This window comes from Triplophysa rosa, linkage group LG6 (assembly GCF_024868665.1).
Source record: "Triplophysa rosa linkage group LG6, Trosa_1v2, whole genome shotgun sequence".
NCBI classification, from domain to species: Eukaryota; Metazoa; Chordata; class Actinopteri; order Cypriniformes; family Nemacheilidae; genus Triplophysa; species Triplophysa rosa.
In genome coordinates, this window is record NC_079895.1 from 2,642,051 (window position 1) to 2,662,886 (window position 20,836).

General features: G+C 37.0%; 2 protein-coding genes across 6 annotated transcripts in view; both read left to right on the plus strand.

The window, feature by feature from the left end:
* The first annotated feature begins 159 nt into the window (after positions 1-159).
* On the plus strand, positions 160-6,030 carry cd302 (CD302 molecule). Its single transcript, XM_057336686.1, has 6 exons — positions 160-292; positions 2,325-2,450; positions 2,556-2,666; positions 3,576-3,758; positions 4,075-4,098; positions 5,114-6,030. Exons 1-6 carry the CDS (start codon positions 199-201, stop codon positions 5,314-5,316), a joined length of 741 nt encoding a protein of 246 aa, XP_057192669.1. The 5' UTR covers positions 160-198; the 3' UTR covers positions 5,317-6,030.
* A 5,337-nt stretch (positions 6,031-11,367) lies between these two features.
* Positions 11,368-20,836, plus strand: part of LOC130555835 (bromodomain adjacent to zinc finger domain protein 2B) — a 36,865-nt gene continuing 27,396 nt past the window's right edge. For 4 of the 5 annotated variants that reach the window (XM_057336334.1, XM_057336336.1, XM_057336338.1 and 1 more), the window contains exon 1: positions 11,368-11,522. The gene's annotated coding sequence lies outside the window, so the exon portion shown is untranslated. Of the gene's footprint in view, positions 11,523-16,899; positions 16,961-20,836 lie in introns of all 5 variants that reach the window. The other variant, XM_057336335.1, reaches the window with a different exon arrangement.

The following is a 20,836-nucleotide window of genomic DNA, read 5'->3' on the forward strand; positions in this document are numbered from 1 at the left end:
TTAATCATTAAATTCAATAGAATTTCTCTGATGGTTTCAGTTGTTTTTTTCCAGTAGGATTAGGAGACACAGAGTTGTGAGGACATTTGAAGTGACCCTCACTATTTGTAATGCTCATAAATCAGGGTTGGTTGTGTTTTGTTTGTGTGGGTGCGCGCGCGTGTGACGCAGCCATGATATTCGGACTGCACTGAAAACATGGTGTCGTACAGGGATTGCCATTCCTATGCGTTGTTTAACATCGTTCTTCTTTTCTTAACCTCTCATTTAACGCGAGGACAGGAAAATGCTGGTGAGTTCGGTGACTTTTGTCACACTTTACATTTGTAATTTTTTCATTTGTCAAGAGAGAAACGCGAATCTCGTGACTATCCTTAAGTTGGTTTTAATGGCGATGCGAACAGCGTTGTAAATGCGTAAGTGAACTAGGAGTAGGGGTGAATTTATTCATGCACTTATTTGTAGCACTACTGTCACAACTACAGTTTGTTACAGTTACAGCTTATTTGTTACAGTTTGTTACACTTACAGCTTGTTTGTTACATTTGTTGTAGCTACATTGTGTTTGAAAGTTTGAAAGTCAAGTTCAAGTGACGTGCTGCTGCCTGTCACGAGCTTTAGTGGGTTCGATAGACTGGTAAATACTGGTCCACTTCAGCCGTACATCAAAGAGGAAGTTGCGACGTTACAGTTTTTCTCGATTGCTAACACACAATTCATGAAACAATTCACCATTTTCTGACAACTATAAACACATTCTCAGAACAATACACAAACTTGTACAAACCCCACACAAAAACAGCCTCATTTTGCAAAGGTTTAAAACCATGTTCTCATTCAGAAAACACAAACACACAATATAATGAACTGAAGTGTCAAGATGTAAATTCAAATAGCACACATTTGTCCATCAGTAAACATTCAGTAGCAAAACTGATGACACACCAATCAGAATCTCAGGATAATATTAATAGGAGCACAGGTAATTGTGCATCCTAGAATCATCTACCGGGCTTTATACTACTTACTGTAAACATACAGTATAATCACAGTACACACTTTATATGAGAGAAATTTCACTATTCTGTATCCAGTAAACTGTAGCACGGGTACACCCTCAAATTTGTGATTGTCAAGTTTACAAATGTGCATTTGTAGCCTTTTTACCTGTTCTGTATTTTTGCAGAAAATAGTATACTTTTACCAAATTGGGCCAAAGGTGCAGAGGATGCCATATTTTTTACAATGCCTCCTATTGACAAATCGCTTTACTGTATTGTTTCCTTTATCTTCTCTGTAAGTCGCTTTGGATAAAAGCATCTGCTAAATGTCTGAATGTAAATGTAATTTGTGCAGTTGTGTACTGTATTGTGTTGCATGACCAGTTCATATTGTTCTTTGGTTTTTGAACTTTTCTTGTCTTGTAAGATCATTTTCATCTACTTTACAGTAGTGTAATTTTTTATTTTTTCCTAAAGCTCATTCTTGCATTTTGCTCTATCTGCACTCTTTTATGTTGTATATTCTAAGCTGTCAAATTATTCTTGAATCCCAATAAGAGATTTTAGTAAGGGTGTTTTGAATTGATCTCACCTGTGTCTAAGACTATGTTGTAGTGGGGGTGTTTTTGAGGGCTTGTGTGTCATATCTGGGGGAAAAGTTTGGTTTTTCAGCAAGGTTGAATGGTTTTGAGAAGAGAGCTTCATTTTGAACTGAAAATGGGATGTTTGGGGAATTGGGTGAGATGTTTTGGATTTGTACTTACTGTTTTGAGAATACGAGGCATAATTTCAAGAAATGTGTTTAAGCAATCGAGAAAAACTGTAATCTTTCGCTTTTTATTCCCCACAAGAAGCACGTACTAGCCCTAAATCTTAGATTTACCATGGTACTAACCTTATACTCACTACTGAAATAGTGTAAAATATACATTTTGTGGTTATGCTCTGCTTTAAAATATTTCAAAAATGAATTGTTAAAATGTGTTTAATCCTTAAAGGGATACTTCACGCAAAATTGAAAATTCTGTCATCATTTACTCACCTTCCAGTTGTTCCAAATCTGTATAAATGTCTTTCTTCTTATGATCACAGAGAAAGATATTTGGAAGAATGCTTATAACCAAACAGATTTCGCCCCCCATTGACTACCATAGTAGTTGGGTGACGTATCCCTTTAACCTTAAGAAAGGGTTGAATCCACAATGTGATTGTAATACCAATAACTGATGTTTTTTCAGGTCTGTAATGTCTTTGAACAAGTTTCATCAGTGTTGTTTACCAAAATCTTTTGAGATGTTATCTAATACAGTCATATCTACACAGACTGTCCAGCAGATGGGCGCACATGGCTGCCATTTGGTGTGAACTGTTATCACTTTGTGCATGGAGCAGAGGACGTGGCCAAAACCTATTCTTTTGACGCTGCAAAGCTCGTGTGCGGAGGATATGGTAAATTATTCCTGGTGTATAGAACACAAAATTATAGGCTATAGAAATATTTTACTGTACACGACAGCGTGGCCAATCTAACACCCCATTAACTTTTGTTTTTAGATCTCTTGACGGTTAAAAGTGCTCAGGAAAATGACTACATTGTCAATTACAGCCCTAATGTGTGGAAGGGCAATGTAAATATTTGGCTTGGAATGCACTATGACAGCGACGGTGAGTTTGTTTATCATTCCAACGCATGCGTGTGCAGAGTCTACCACTAAATAGATTTGTGTCAAGTGGATTTTCCATAGACCGGAACAGCTGTCTGGACATCTGTATGGGCATCTATTCTGTGTCTGTAGTGATCCAAAGAGGAACTGCAAAAATAACTCGTTTGTAGAGACGTCAAATGCTCCATAAGATGTCATATATTTTTCTCAATGACAAACACCAATGTGACCTGTAGACGGTTAAGAACATTATTGGATTTGGTTCAGTTTTTGTTCTCTGGAATGTAGCTGAACGTGACTAATCTGTTGGAGGCAGGGGCCTTGGCTTGTTTACCAGACTGTTGCCTAGTCAGTCTTATTAGTTGACAGTTTGAATGTTCTTCTATATATTGCTTGGTTTTAAATGTTAAAACCATTTGAATTGAGTATATCAACATGGTCGCTCAGTATGTTATTGTTTAAAGATGGTCATATTGTACACACGGCCGCACATGAACTTTCCAACTGTTTTCCCATAGCTCGATTTTCACACGTCTCCTCACAACACACGGAAATCCTGTTTTTTAGAGGCCGATCGTAAGGGGTTATAGATTGAAACAACACAACACACTGATCCTTGAAAACTACAGAAAGGTCTTCTACACGCCACATGTTTGCATCAGACCTGATTATTTTGGCTGCGTGATGAAAGACTCGCTGAAGAATGAAGCAGGAGACAATGTGAACTTTGATGTGAATCAGGGCTCAGAAATGAGGAGTGTGAGAATGCTTAGGGTTCATTTACAGGACTGTCACATGCTAATGGTGCTAATTCTGCGTTTTCACTATATTTTCTTTTTTTGTTGTTTGTTTGTAACATGTTTTGTTACAAGCAGAACATTCCCTTATTCTCTTTCTTGATCTTCTGTAGATGATGTGTTCAGGTGGAATGACGATGACAGTGTTTTGCTGTATAAAAACTGGGAAGCTGGAGGTTCAGATGACATGGATCTTCCTCTCATGGACACGTGTGTTGCTCTTCACTCCAGCACGGGAAAATGGGAAAATATCAGCTGCTCAGATGAGCCAGAGAATGGCGTCGTGTGTCAGACGAGTAAGATTATCTTTCAGGTTCAATGCTCATACACATAGATTTTTCATTTTTCATACAATACATTCATATTCACAATCTGAAATTGTTTTTTGTATTTCTGTTAATGCTATATTTTCCAAACTGAGAGTTGTTGCCAAATGGCCAAATGAATAAAAGCTTAGTAATAAAACCTCATACTTTTATAGATCTTGTGTGTTCCTTGAGATCTACCAATAATATTAGGACCTGGCAGAAATGCGATTCTATAAATCCTAGTTGTGTTTTAAGAAGCAACGCTTTCTAAAGTTTCAAAGTTTTTCGCTCTTTTGTTTTTCAGAGGCCGCCTGGACAAGCACACCAAGTAAGTACTTACAACACTGCTCTTGTCGTCTCTTGTGGTGTTTATGTCAAAAACCAATCAAATTCATTGATATGGCATCACTTTGTAATATTGATGACATTTAAAGATCCACTGATGCGATTATGACGATTTATTGTCTGTTTTAGGGTTTTGACGATTATGACTATTAATTGTCTGTTTTAGGGCTTTGACATTTAATTCTCATACATTTTTGATTCGGCTTTGAAATGACCATATTGTTATGAACATAAGCCTATGTTTTACTTTCTGTTAAAAAATGTGGTCATCATATATTTAAGGTCTAAGCTTTTACATGTCAATAATACAGCCGCCAAATACGTGTAAAACGAGTTCAATCAGGAGTGAATTGAAGCCACCATTAATATGCTATCAGTCATAGAATAGCTTTTCTCACTTGCAAGACTACAATACAATTTTACTATGTTAATGAAATTTTGGTAGGCTGGTTTTTCACATTGAGATTATTTTAAATAATATTAAATTGTACTACAGTTTTTTATGGTATGTGCTTTAAAGGTTTTTTTTAAGTGATTATTGGAACATTTTACCAGTATTATCATACTTAAGTTACAATATATACACTAAAATATGCAATATGCAGATGCACTGCAGCTCCCCCTTGTGTCTTCTATAGAGATGTGCAATAATTGCGATAATCTGAAACCAGCACGATGAGGTCAAACAATCGCGATGAGACGATTAAATAATCGTGACCGTGGCTCCTCCCCTTTTAAAATACCCAGTAGTGTTTAATTTACCTTACTGCCTGGAATTTAATAAGAAGCTAAAGTGCAGAATGATGTCATAAAGATTGTTGACATGTATTGGTGGACTTTTTTGAATTTGTTTTATCTAAATGTGATTTTTGTCGCTGTTTTTGGTGCACACTAGTTTATAGATATCCTTAATGCTAACACATTCTGAAAGATAAAAAAAAACATTTTCAGTGTTTAATTTTAAGCACAGTTTTGTTTTCTCTCTTTCTGCTGTGTAGAGAGTAGTCCTCTCCTCTCAACTCTGGTCATCATCAGTGTGGTGTTGATTCTCGTGGTCTCTGCCGTGGTTTGGTTTCTACAGCAGAGGCACAACCCGGGCTCATCCATCCTCAACCTCACCGAGTATCACCCCCCCTTCGGATCTCCGTCCGCTGATCAGACCTGCTTAGTGGAAGCCGAAGAAATCGAAGATATCCCTTAAGAGCTCAAATCTCTGTTTATAGCCATGCCCAGGTTAGAAGACACAGCAGGACTGTATGAAAGATTATGATCTTTTTCACCTTCACTGGGAGCTCCACAGCTATGTCCTACAAAGAAAAACACTGTCTACAGTCGGATTAGACAAAACCTGTCAAGTCATCCGATAACACTAGAGGAATTAGTCCCTATTACTGTAAAGAATAGTTTATTAAAAATAAAAAGGCTGCCGTTATTTTGTCATTCTGATGTCATTTTAAACTTACATACTGTTGTACTATTATTCTCATGGCAGTTTTCTAATAACTTGTACATTTTCCATACAATAATAGTATAGAAAGGCCACATCTGTCAAGCTTCTACAAGGATGAGGAACATTATTACAGCCAATAATATTTCTCCTCTGCTGCAGAACTAACTGAGCTTTAATGCCTCATGTTTATGTTGCGAGTGCCAAATATGTTACGAAATTAAAATGGGAGGTTTGTTCACAGTAGATTTATCTTGTACAGTCAAATCATTTTCTGTCTGTCTCAATAGTTTTCTTAGCAGAAAATATAACATGATAAATTGTATCTGTTAGCACTTCATAATGAATGCTGTGCGTTTTGATTGCCAAGCACGTTTTTGTTGTTGAAAGTTTGGATCTGCCACCAATAGTGTTCTGTATCTATTAATGAAATTCTGTAAACATTAAATAAATCTTTATTTTTCCATATATGAACGACAAGCCATTTCTTAGAGGGATAAGCTAATAAAAATGATCATTTTAAAACTAATAAAGACTGAATAAAGACTTGTGTGTTCTAGAACCAACGAGAAGATGTTCATCACGTTCTGTTTCTTCCTATTGAATCTTTGTGTTTCATGTGTAGTGACAGACAGATGATGAAGTGGAACAGCTAATTGAGGACAGATTCATTATCCGCTGAGCTTTTTATAGATCGCTGTCATTGTTCTACCCTCAAAATGTCAATTTCCCAATGCATCTCAGGCTGCTTTGCCTGGTCCATATTTTTTTTTAAAGATTTGTTTTTGGCGTTTTGCCTTTAATTGTACAGCTTATTGATAGAGAGGACAGTAAGAGAAGTGGGAGAGAGGAGGGGGTGGGTTCGGGAAAGGACCACGAGACGGGAATCGAACCAGCGTCGCCCGATGCGCAACCGCGCCACATGTCGGAGCACTGCCCACTAGGATATTATTATATATTTATTATATATTTTACTTAGATTTCTTTGGTAACACTTTACAATACGGTTTTTATAAGATATTTGTTAATAATAGTAAATGCATTAACTAACAATGAACAATAGTTTTTCCAGCATTTATTAATCCTTGTTAATGTTATTAATTATACAATTATTCATGTTAGTTCATGGTGCATTAACTAATGTTAACAGATACAACTTTGGATTTTAAACATGTATTAGTAAATACTGAAATTAACATGAACTAAGATTAATAAATGCTGTAGAAGAAAAGTTCATTGTTAGTTCATGTTAGCTAATGCATTAACTAATTGTCAACAAATAGAACCGTATTGTAAAGTGCTACCGATTTTTTTATTCTATGCCATTCATGCAAGTTTTGGAATTTTACATTTGTATGCCAAATTTTCTCATCAACTTGCTGCTATACAGTTTCAGCTGTGCTACACTCTTATTGATGTGCCATCCATCAATCATTCACCGTCCCCATCTGACCACCCTGATAAAAATGTCCTGGAGATGCCACTGCTGACCACTAGAGAACGCTGTGACTCATGAAAAGATCACGGCCGAACTCAAAGTGCTTTGTCAGGAATACAATGAAAAAACTTTCTTGATTGTTTCTCCACGGACAAGACAGAATACTTTAATCATCACTGCTATGTACACAAAAATAAACGTACAAAAAAGCAAAAATGTACAAGAATTCTAAAAAAAATCTACTTGACGTTTTTGTGTCGTCTTTGTGTTTGCATCTGAAAGTAAAACTCTGGTTTGTTTCCTACGCAGAGACATTCATTTTTACACATCAACCATTCAAGACAGACCTCTTCCATGAGCTTTCAGTTGGTAAGTATGTAACCCTTACACACAGAAAATATATTTTCCTGTGTTTTAACTGTCAACATAATAAATCATTTTATATATTTGAAAAAATATATAATACACGGTTAATTAATCACATGCAAGGAATTGCAAAATGAAAAATTTAAGCATTTGCTTTGTATTTTTCAGTGTATTGCCGTTTATGTTTGATTCAAAAGGGTAAGTATCAATATCATTCTAACTGGGTGTTTAATAGCACAGTTTTTACATTATTCATAGAACTGAAAGGCATCCACCATAATATTACATTTATATTTGTTAAAATAAAAAAAATAAAAAAAGGATAAATTGAACTATTTATTTAACATGTTTTACACATTGTATTTTCATTCATTTCAATTATTGCACACACACACACACACATATATAGTCTCACATGTAGTAATATCACAGTATGAAACAGATTCCTGCAGCTTATTGATTTATGAAACACCTTTTATGAAGCATATGGATATTCTCTCAGGGTTTGTATTAAATTTACCGGTCCTTCAGAGGGACAAGAACATCCATCATGCAGGAAACATTGAAATCTCCAGACATTATAAACAGTTAATTGGTTGTATGCTTTTTTCTGTTCCTTTCCATTTCTTTAGTTAGTCAAACTCATTATTGTTTAACAATAGAGCTTCATTTTCCTTTAGTGTTCTGCTTGTGCTTCACTGTTTCCTGCGTGATCTTCATCTCTGATTCCCAATTAACAGAGCCTCAGAAGATGCAGCTACTACAACACTGTCCCAAGAGAATTCTGGGTAATTCACGTCCTGTGATTCATATTCATTCATCATGTCACATCAACACGCTGTGTCTACATACTGGACGGTATGTGTTTTTTAATGGAATATTGCTCCTGCATCTTAATGTGTAATGAGAGAAGCGGAGAGGTTTTCTGGTGTCATGTGATAACACTTTAATATCTCCACACGAACCAGATTTTTGCTCTCAATAACTGTCCTCGTTCTCAGAGTTTTCTGTGTGTGTTGATATTTGATGAATAAATCAAAGAAATGTGTCTGCACCAAAACAGCACCAAAAAGCCATTGATCTGTTCACATGGTTCTATATGTATTGAAATGTGTGATTATGTAAATGATGAAAGTATTGTAATTTCTATCTATATCGTGTTTCATTAAAAAGATGAAAAGAAAAGTAGTGACTTGACATAGAAACAGTTGACACTTTTGCTCAATATTTTCATGCATAAAAATAATGTTTTTTAACGCCATTTTAGTCAACATTAACAGGTGACACACAAAATCAGATTCTCTCATTGAACACTCCTTTCCATTCGGTCAAATGCATTATTTATTAATATGCACATGTAAATTGTGCAATGAATTAAAAGGCCATTCATTATTTAAAACTACAAACACAAAACCTCCATTGAGAGATGAATCGTCTGAATGTTTGAATACATTTTCCATGTCTCCATCTCGATGCACTGTATCTGACAGTAATGAATTCCTCTGTTGGTTTCATCAGCATTAAAAGAGCAATTCGCCTGATTAAGAGAACATTTAACCAGAGAGACAAAACCAGAGATACCTTAATGTAAATCATTACAGATAACAAATGCCTCCATTGTGTGTTTAACTTCGTCCCATTATAAAAAAAGGCCTGAGCTTGACCAGAATCTTTCTTTTCATTGTTTCTGCGAAGTCACGGAGTTCGAAACGTATCCACAGAACAGAAAACGACTCATCTGTCCAGAGCCGATCCTTCCTATACGCAGACTAGGCAAATTGCATAGGGCCCTGCAACACCAGGGGGCCCCCTTGAGTACCGAATCAAAAACACTATTGTAAACAAGATGCTAGTTTTATAACTTGCAGATTCAACTTTAGAGGAATTATTTCGAAATGTCTTTTTAATACTTCATTTACTTAATTACATACTCGGATATCATGCAGTGGCCGGCAGGTTATGACATGATACGCTGATATCAATTTTAAAGTCTTTTTTAGTTTTACCAAATTATGCAATGAATTACTTAAAAACAAGTAGCTTACAGATTTACACATTTTGTATTTGTCCACTGTACTTCGTAATATGATTTTTTCAGTTTGTGCCATATTGATGCGTTTTTGTATGCTTCGCTTTCTTGAGCAAACTGTATTTATCATGCTTTATAGTGTTTCGTTTTTTGAAAGCTAGATGGTTCCAGAGCCACGCGTTACTTTAGGTTAAGAATTATTTACATGTCAATCAAAATTAAATTTTATACTTAATCGTTTATAGTCATTTTGTTTTTTGTCTTTTAGTCTTCGTTTGTTTAAGTGTGTTAATTGATGTATTTTTTTAGTTCTTATAGTTTACAGTTGTTTATATGTCATTTTAACTATTAGTACAAGGGCCCCTCACAGGTTTGCTTAGGGCCCCCCAGACGTCTAGGATCGGAACTCCATCTATCAAATGTTTCCTTTAGTCTTCTTCTGTCGTTTTTGTGTAAGTGCTAGAAGGTTCTTGTGTTTACTGAGGGAAAAAATGATTCCTCTCTGCATTCCCTTGATGTGTCTTGTAAAAATCAATAACTCTGAGCTGAGCCCTGTGGACGATAATGACAAGCATTACTCAGGATGCACTGCGGACTAATGTGCAAAAATAGCAATTAAAACGAAATGGCAGCATTAATTTGTTTTCCATCAGCCTCTGCACTGTTCTTCACGGCCTCATTATACTTTCTAATCAAGACTCTTTTTAAATTCCTTTTTAAGGAGACGGGCAGATTTACCCTCCCCCCGTATAGCGCTGCCGAGCTTTGCCATCATTGTGCTTGCGTTTATTACTTTACAAATGACCGAGGTGAGCTTGACATTTTCACGGCATGCAGACGAGAGCTCGGGCTCTGCGGTAATGAATTTGCTTTGAGCTCTGCCCCCTCTGCTTTTCCCAATCAAGATTCCCCGATACAATTAAAATCACAGCATCTCACTGCTGTGGGTGACAAATGCGTTTGATGAAAGAAACAGGCTGGTCCCATGCGCCATCTGAACGGCGGTGCAGAAACAGACCAGCTCGTGAAAGGAATATGAGGGTAAAAATCAATGTGCTCTCAGGACTGTCAACGGCCAAGCTAACCTGTTTTAAATTCTGGAAGCTGAATAAGGGTATTTTTCACATCTTTAATTCAGGAGTGACTTTGTCAGTATATTGGTCTCCTACACACGAGCAGAGAGTGAAATCACAAGCCCTGTGGATTTATGTACTTACCTGGTTTTAAGGAGCCTAATGTTTAGTGTTTTGTAAAAATACTATGACACAATTTTATGAATTCACTTGTTTGTTGGGTAACCTCATTTCATCTCTAAACCTAATCATCACAGAAACCTTCCTGCGTTTACGTTTTCAAATAATCATCGTGTAGTGTGTTTAACAAACGAATTGAAATGTGGGTATCACGTGCCGGTCCCCATCATTGTGGAGGCATTTGGTCCTCACAATATATAAACACACGAATGTTTTTTTGGCATCTTTGTGGGGACTTACCATAGACTTCTATTGTTTTTTATAATGACCTAATGTTAATTTTCTATCCCCGCCCTGACCACACCCCCAAACCTAAACCTCACAGATACATTTAGGCATTTTAACATTTTCAAATGTGCATTTGTAGGTTTAATAATCAATTTCCAGTGCAGGTGGATGTCAGGTTTTACTACCTGGTCCCTGCAATAGACACACCTTTACACACCAACCAGTACCTACAAAGACCGACAGACAGAAAGAAAGAGAGATTGATTTTCAACACACAGCCATTGCATAACCCCCCTAAATAATGCAATCAGACTAATTCCTCCATAAATAAACAAATAAAACAAAATACAGAAACATGCACCAATCAATTTACCCTTTACCACACTAACCTGAGCAATGTTTCCACAGCCTACTTTTCATTGAGAGAGAGAGATTCAGTCGTATTAACGGATTTACGCACACACACACGCAGAAGGTGAGAGAGAGAGAGAGACTTCAGTCTTACTAACAGATTCACGCGCACACAGATCAGCTCATCGACGTGTATCATCTCTCACTAAAGCTGTCGGACTCATTGGATCGGATTTAATCGGTTATCATTCATGAACTCGCTGGATGAGAAACATTATTTAGAGTGAAGCTGAAGGTGAGTTTGATTCATTTCAGCGCAGATGTTCTGTAACGCGACGCGTTTGTTTGTGCGCGAGCTCTGCTGTTTGATGTCTGTGGTGTGACGCTTCAGAGTATCTCTGTTTGTTGTTGTAAACAGTTATGAGAGAAAACACTTATTGCTTTCTGTGGACAGGAAACAAAACCACCAAAGCGTTTCATGTTTGCGCAACCTTCAGCCATACTACTTTTGCGTTTTGTGTCAAAGTTTGGATTTCATTGAGTTCTGTGTAAAGACAATTCATTGTGTCATTATTAGACACTCTGTATGATACAGTAAACGCACACGCGTTCTCTGAATATTTAACAATAGCATTTATTATTTACGTTTTACATGTAAAGCTTTCCACAGCATTGTGAGGACAGTGGGCAGTTACCTTTGACCCTGAGGGTCCTCTTGATGTCATGTTTTTAACTGAACTCGCACGTAGTGTATGCGAAGCCCTCTCCGAATAGATCATTAGAATACTATTCTTGTTATGAAGTTGAAACATTGAGATTTGTTAATGAATGCACCCAAAGGTTCAAATGAAGCATATTTAAAGAGCCAGCTGAAAAGACATGTTTTGAAAACCAGCATTTCTGAGAGTTTAACTGGCTGTTTGTGTGTTTTAAATGGACCTATTAATTTTCATGACAGCATACTCCATTTTTCTCTCCCCTTTAAACGCCATCTTGAGCAATCACATCACCTTGGTTGTTTATCCCTGTATGATGAAATATTGAACTCGTACATTTTGAGGTAGTTGTGTGTATAGTTTTGGTGGATTGTAATGAGGTTGATAGGTTTCTGCATTTGATCAGGATCTGATCTGAGACCCCAACAGAGTGACAGGTGCACCAGTGACTCTCATAGCACACCTGTAGGATGACATTTGATTTAATACAGTAAAAAACACTGCTGTCATGGCCATACATTTTTATTTGTCATAGATGACAATGAACGTTTTTGGACATTTTTGTGATGTGCAATCGATTACATGTGTTTCCCCTTCTATACAGTATACTGTACGTACCTGCATATATGTAGAAATGAAGAAAAAGACATGTCCGTGTCACAATTTAACACAAAAGTATTCAAAATAATAGAATAAGCTAAATTCTAGTTCGTATAAAAAACAAAAGCCTATTTTTAGGACTACTAGGTTTTTTGCATTGTGACAGGATTTTTGTCACACGTTTCTAATGGAAAAAAAGGTTTACTGTAGTGTATATCAGAAGTTGCATGAAATTGTAAATTTTATCCAAAGAACATAATTGAAAGCAAAAAACCTTAATAGTCCTGATACAGGCTTCATTTTATTTGAGCAAATTACAGCATCTTATATTTAATATATAAAATAAAAATTTAATATATTTTTATAAATAATTTATTATTATTATTTATACATTTTATCCAAACTTAAATATTTAATATATGATTTTTTTCTCTTTTGATGGGATGAAATAGGACTTGGCATGTGTTTTCTCTCGTGAGATTCACAAGCTGGTCTCTCGCTCTGCTTTTCTTTCTCTCTGGAAATGCTCAGCCCGTTTGGGTGACGCTGTCTGAACCGAAGACGCGAGAGTGCCCAGCGTCCTTCTACCAGCGTGACATTATTCTGTAAAGCCACGAGAGATCCGTGAAATGAGGTTAAACCTCAGCTGTGAATGAATCTGATGCATTCGATCTGTTTGCAACAGCATCCTGCTCACATAATCACGTGAGATTTCATTGCCCTAATTCTTCCCCCGAAACATTTGAAACAATATACACCTAGAGACACTTGGAGATGAAACAAAATTCCCTCAAACTTATGTTGTAAAGCAAAGCAAATGAATGTAGTGTAATATCTCATCCGATGAAAGCGCTTACAGATGTCTTCCTTCATTCTGCCATTGAAATAAAAACATGGTTTAAACATGGCCTGAACAAGCCTTCAGTGATATAAAGAAGCAGTTGGGATTCGTCTGCTCTTACAGTAAATGTTTATATGCGATTACAGTGATGGCATGCTGTGAATGCATCTGTCCAGAGACTCGTCAGAAGGTCAAGATTGATTCATTTAAAACTTTCATCCTTGAAAACAGCAGCACATGCAAACACACCCTGCAGTTATTGGTTATTTGCATGTGATGAAAAATATCACGGTGCCGTTTGAATGTGGTGCTGTTCTCTCAGCGGGCAGAAAGAAGCTCAAGGTTACGTTAATAGTGCTTGAAACAGCAGTTTTAAATGCTAACAGCATCACTAGTCGGATCCTGATTATTGAGAACGTTACTCGCGTGCCGAACAGATTCACTTTGAATACAGATGCTCATGGTCGAGTGGATATAGAGACTATTAGCCAATGTTAACAGCTTAGCTTTGCTTAAATCAAGCAACAATCCATGTTACACTGGTTGTTCCATTAGGACAACAGTAATATAAAACAGTCATGCTCAATAAATAATGCATTTTGTTTATAAAGGTTATTGCTTGTTAGGCTGTTTATAAGTTGCTGTTTAACCTTCATGAATTAGCTTGTATGCTACAACAATTGTTGGTTCAAATAAATAAAAAAGTTACCTGGTTGCTCTAAAAATATTAGTTAACTCAATGAATTTGATGCAAACTCGTTATGTTGACTCATATTTTTAAGTTGAATTAACTCAACATTTTAAAGCAACCAGTTAACTTTTTTAAAAAAAAGTTGAACCAACTTAGAAGAATTTATGTATGTGTCCATTATTTTTGGATCTGAGAGTATTCCCTGCGTCACATTCTGGTGGTTTGCTGCTGTTTTTATTTTGGATGAGATGTACAGGGTTTTGGATACCTGGCGATGTGTTTTGGCAATATTGGCAAGTTTGTAGCTCTTCTGCGAGGTCCCCCTGTAAGCGCTCCGTTCCATCTAAATCTTTCAGCGATGAAAGGAGAAAAAATCTGTATTTTGTTGGGAGTGTTTAAAGCAAATTAAGCTTAGGGTTGTCTGTATTAGTGATGCGTCCTCACTTTATCATCCATCATATTTCCTCTGGTTCTCTCTTCACAGTCTTACGCTCATTAATCAGAATGCCAAGCTCCTGCAGGGCGATTCGAGTGGTCTGTCTTCTGTTGAGCTGTTTGGGGGTCTTGAAGACGGCATTTAGACCCCCAATGCGGCACAAATGTAAATGTATAATGTAGCGTTGCGGCACCACTTTGCATGCAAACCCTGGAGGTTTAAGAAGTGGATCATCTAAAACGGAACATTTTCTCATTATTATTTCTTCAGCGTTCTCACAGATGTATGTCGACACTTGTAAATGCACATTTTATTCGCGTTCAGCATTTTTGTTTGCTCACTCGTGGAGAATGCGGCGTATGAACATGTCTGCTGTAGGTTTTCCAGGAGGATTTTTACCCTTCAGGTTGATTAATATTACTCAAAATCACTTTCCCAGCAGCACAATCTGTTTCTTTCCTCGGCTGTTTTCTTCATCTGGTGGTGATTTCCATAAATGTCAGAGCAGCGAGATTCCATACGGAACGACTTGACTTCATCTGCATGCTTATTCCCTACCTGTCTTTCCCCCTGTCTGTGGTCTATATAGTCAGATTGTTCCATATGATGATGTGTAATTTGAGAGTGTGCTGTCTGGAGCTGAATGAAAGGAAATTCAGGCCTGTGGTTTCATGCAGTGATTTCAAGTATTGTATGCAGTGACCTAGGACAGTAACAGTATACACACAAGTACACAAATGTGTGATAGCCAACACGTCGCCAATGTGTCCAACATTGTAAACACTTTGCAGTCTTGCATTGCTGCTTTGGTATTAAACCTCAGTATTTGCGGTTTTCTTCAAATAGTATCAAACCACACAGTAACAGACTGGACCATTTAGTTGGTCCATTTAATCCACCTTAACGAATAGTCCAATATAATTAATACAGGTATCCATGTTGCTGTTTGAAAATGTTGTCTCTTTATCATGCATTTACTCATATAACGTTTTTTACATCAGTGACATTTTGTGGAGCATTAATTCAATTCACAATGGAGTTATTTTCTATTTTATTATAACCTCATGTGTATGGAAGGTAAATCCTGCCAAATTTAAATAATTAAATTAAATAATGAAAATGAAGAGGAAGACCAGGTTAACAATTTCATTATACATAACTGCCCGAACAATATGTGCCAAAATGAAAAATAAATTGAAATTGGTGATTTGACATTTCATTTTCACTTAAATCTTGAGGCAAGACGAGATGAAAATGAAAAGGCAAATGTGAAATAGAAATTGCAAAAACATTTGTTGCTCACGCAATAATGCTGACACAATTTAAATAAAAATGTGACGTTTGATTTTCATTTGATTTTCTCTTTTATTTGATTTTCATTATTATTTTCATTTGATTTTCTCTTTTATTTGATTTTCATTATTATTTTCATTTTTCAAAGTCATGCAAATTACATGTTAATCAGTGGATGTGGATGAGCGTCTGCCTTACTGGGAACGCCCACAAAAACGTCATATCTGTTGTCTATGCCGTGGGGGAAAACAAACCATACGAATGACCTTGTTAGGCGCTTGTTCACATTTGCCTTTTCATTTTCATATTGGCAGTCTTACCTCAAGATTTTATGTCAAATCACCAATTGCATTTTCTTTTTCAATTTGACAGGGACAACTCATTGTCAGTATAAAAATGAAAATAAAATAATTTCATTTTATTTTTCATTTTGGCACATATTGTGCATGCAGTTATGCATAATGAAATAGTTCATCTGGTTTTCATTTTCATCATTTAATTTATTTATTTAAATTTGGCAGGATTTACCTTCCATACTGTGGACACATTGTGAATGTTGAAAATTAGGGTATTACACGTTTGTTTTTTATTTGTATATACTTTGTTTTTTTCTTTAATGGATAGGATGAAAATATATGAATGTGTGTATGAGAAATCAATAGCAGATGTGATGGAGGACATTTGGCTTCATTTCCTTTAACACTTCTACTAAACACTCCTGTGTGGTGATATTTAATATGATAATATTAGAAACTGGCAGGATGTCCAGGACATGTGGGACAAGTTGTACATGTGACAGTATTCACTGATACAATATAACAGGATGATCTGATTTATAATGAATGAGAGAAATAAAAGCACTGCTAAAAATATTTTCTTAATATTTTTCCTGTTTGTCTAGTAAAATGTCTAAACTAGATCAAACATTTTGATTGTAAAATGGCAAAGATCTTTTTCTTTTCACAAATCAGCCTTTTTTGAGGTTTGTGCTTACATTAGGAAAACAGCGATTGCCAATTTACCAGCAGTGTAAGAAAAGCTCTTGATTTTGATTTTTAGAGACCACTAAAATTGTTTTTCATGCGTTGATTGCAGGCTCTTGAGTGATGATGTCACAGTGATGTCACACACCTAAAGTAAAGGCCTGTCACCAACAGTAAGTGAAAACTTTTGAATATATTTTATACCAGTGGTTCTCAACAGGGGGGCCGGGGCCCACAAGGGGGCCCCAGCTGACTTCTAAGGGGGCCACGAGATGACTAAAACTAGACAAAATGTGCATTGAAAAAACTAAAAAACAATATATTTCTTATAATATGGCAACTTTTAAAATGAATAAACTTTTTTCTAGTTAAATAAAAATATTTGACTGGGCAAAAAGTGTTTTTGTGAGTGGGAGTCAAAAAGGGAGAATTCCTTGTTCTGATGTAAAGCTTCGCTCGCTGAAGAAAGTGATGACAAACTCGGCACTTGCACACACAGTCATCATGAGAGAATATGTCTGAGGTCAGAGAAAACGAATGGCCATGCTCAGAGTTCATGCTGTAGTATCAGAGATGACTTCCGCTCTTTGGCTACTGTTTTGTTCAAACCGAAGACTGCTGCCTCGCTGTCTGGTCAGTCGGCGTCTGGACAGCAGTTTTGTGCACGTACCTGTAACAGGGAGTGCTTTCTTTTTCTCTGTTGGTGAATCTGTTGGTCAATTTTGCATCCGCACAGACCAGCAGTCAAAATGTCAGCATCAGCACAAAAATAACACTTTGTCTCTGAGCATCGCATATGGCACTTAGTGGGATGAGAGTGAGGGAGAGAATCTCTCTGTCAGCTCTTTATTGAGCCTCTGAAGATCACATGAAGGTGAAGACAGACGTGCAGAAGGGTTGGAAATCATTGATATTCTGACTCTCAGGCTGCAAATGGCTCGGTGGCAGATGGAGCCTTTGTCAGCGAAGAAAAATGGCGGGCGGAAAGAAGCGCTGCTGATTCGCCCCCCATCGGCCTCACGCTGGCGGGCACGAGCAGAGATGACCTTCCTCGCTCAGGAGAATCCTGCATGACTGATCTGATCAATTACTGTCCTTGCTTTATTGACAAGAGACATGGAAAATGATCAACATTCATATTGTCAGGACTCCGGAGAGGTGATGCTATTGCAATGAAACAAACAACTGCATCTGATTCATAAAACTTTACTCGCGCACGCGTATTTAATGCGACACAATTACACTTGTTTACTATAGCCTATGTTCATGTGTAATTCACCAAACAAACATGTACCCAATCATAAGCAGTACAAATCTTTTATGTTAACCAAATCCTTCACAATATATTTTAAAGAAATTGAAAGGCAATTTGTTTGCGCCTGTTGTTTATCTTGTTTGACAATTAGGATAATTAATGCGACTAAAGCGTCCTGATCTTTAAATGAGATATTTAAAGGATTAACTAATGATGTATTGTACAGTCTGTTCAATGGTGAGCCAGCTCTCACTCTTTAAACACATAACACACGTTCTCTGATTTTGCACATTTGACTTCTACTGTATATTAGCTCTAATTCCTCTGACATGAGTGTTTTTGCTCAGAAAGGGAAGTTATTGTACAGAAAAGGGACATGTAGGTTCTGTTGTAACTTGCATGTGTTTCCGGTTGATTTTTATTGGCGTGGCTCATTGACATGCGTGATGTGTCTTTCTGCAGCAGAATGCACACTGTCGTACTGCGGTGTGTAATTATTGCAATAACCAGAGGTATAGTTTCTTTTTTAATAAAAATATATTCTACACAATATTATATTATGAATTTAGCTGTGCAGAGAGGATGTGTGAAGAAGTAAATGTAAGAGTGTATCTTGTTAAAAAACTGTGTATAAATTACACACGCACGCACACCTAGTACACACACACACCTATACACACACACACACACACCTACACATTCACACGCACCTACACGCCCCCACACACCCAGTACACCTACACACACACACCAACACACACCTACACACACACACCAACACACACCTACACACACACGCACCTACACACACACACACACACACACACACCTACATGCCTTCACACACACCTACACACCCCCACACACATCTAGTACACACACACACCTACACACCAACACACACATCCACACATCCACACACACACACACACACACACCTGCACACACGCACCTACACACACCCACACACACCTACACACACACACACGCACCTACACACACACACACACACACACACCTACATGCCTTCACACACACCTACACACACACACACACACACACACACCTACACACATTCACACACACACCTACACGCACGCACGCACGCACACACACGCCCATGTCTGGTTTATTATCTCCGTGGGGACAGTCCATAGGCGTAATGTTTTTTATACTGTACAAACTGTATATTTTATCCTCTATCCCTAACCCTAAAGATCATAGAAAACTTTTTGCACTTTTAGATTTTTAAAAAATATCGTTCTGTACAATTTATAAGCTTTTTTTGCCCATGGGGGCCTCAATTTTGGTCCCCACGGTGACACGAGTCCCCCTTGAGTTGGTGTGTATTCAGGTTTAGGTCCCCACCGGGATATACAAACATGAACACACGCACACCATCACACACCTACACATTCACACACACCTACACGCACGCACACACACACACTTACACACCCACACACACACACACACACACACACACACACACACACGCACACACACTAATCAGGTCTCTTATAAATGTATATAGATCACCTCAGACACACTCCTCATATGTAGAATTGGTGAGATGCGTCCTGGGAATTGTATCTCATGTTGTAATATTTGAAAATAATGCTGCTGTTCACATTTGCATCATATTGAATTTATAATGAGAAATGGCCTACAGGGACCCATGTAGTGACACGTTCTGTGTTGTCTTCACTTGTTTTTAAAGCTACTGTATATTTCTTTTAAATACAGTCATTTGTGTTTAAAGTAGTTGGTTGTTGTCTCTTCTCTTTAAAGATGAATGTGTGTTGGCCGGTGGCATTAGCACAGTATACTTGATGATTTTTGATTACTTTAACAAAATCATTTGTTCATTAACATTCACAGTGCTGTGGTACGTGGTTTACTGGAATACATTGAATTGATGACAGAAGAGGATTTTGTTTGACATTTGTATTAAAACAAAGAATATGAGTTGTGCTGTTTGTTGAAATTGTCTGTTAAGAATTTAATATTCTATAGAGAACAAAAAAAGAATAAATAACGAGTCGATATTTAGGTCAATTTGCAATAATGAAAGATGAATAATATATAAAACAAAACTCTTTTGCGGTTTTACTTTCTTTAAAGACATTTCAAGACCTCTGTGCTTTGTTGTTATTGATTTAAAGCACTTGGATTTTGAATCGGATGTTCTTTTCATTATTTGTATTTGCTGTGTTTTTTCCTGCTGTTTGCAACACTTATCAGAACTTTGAAACAACACAAAAGTTGGTTGTGTGTAATTGTTTTGATGGGAGAAATGGGGCGATTTCTCAAGTCTCATTTGATCTTTTACCCAAGGGTAAATGTTTTTGCATGTGCCGTTTTTTTTATCAAAACTAATTTCCACAGATCAGGCTCATATTCTTCTGGGATTTGAATCTGTTGCCAAGTGCAAGTCTTTATGAGGTTTTGACCTTCTTTTGAAAATTTATTGGCAACACCTTAATCCTTGAGCCACGAAGGGTGAGTTAAAATAAAGCAATAAGCCCCAATAAGCAGTGGGTTACTGGGTATTTGATAACGGCTTAGAACACGGCTCAACCAATCAGAAACAAGGACCAGAACTGACTGTTATTTCCTACCGTAAATTTATCAAAACTTTATTTTTGTGAGTGCTATGCTGAGGACTTAATTTGGACAACTTTAAAGGCGATTTTGTCAATATTTAGATTGCACTCGTGGATTCCAGATTTTCAAATAGTTGTGTCTCAACCAAATATCGTCTTATTCTAACAAACCCTACATCAATGGAAAT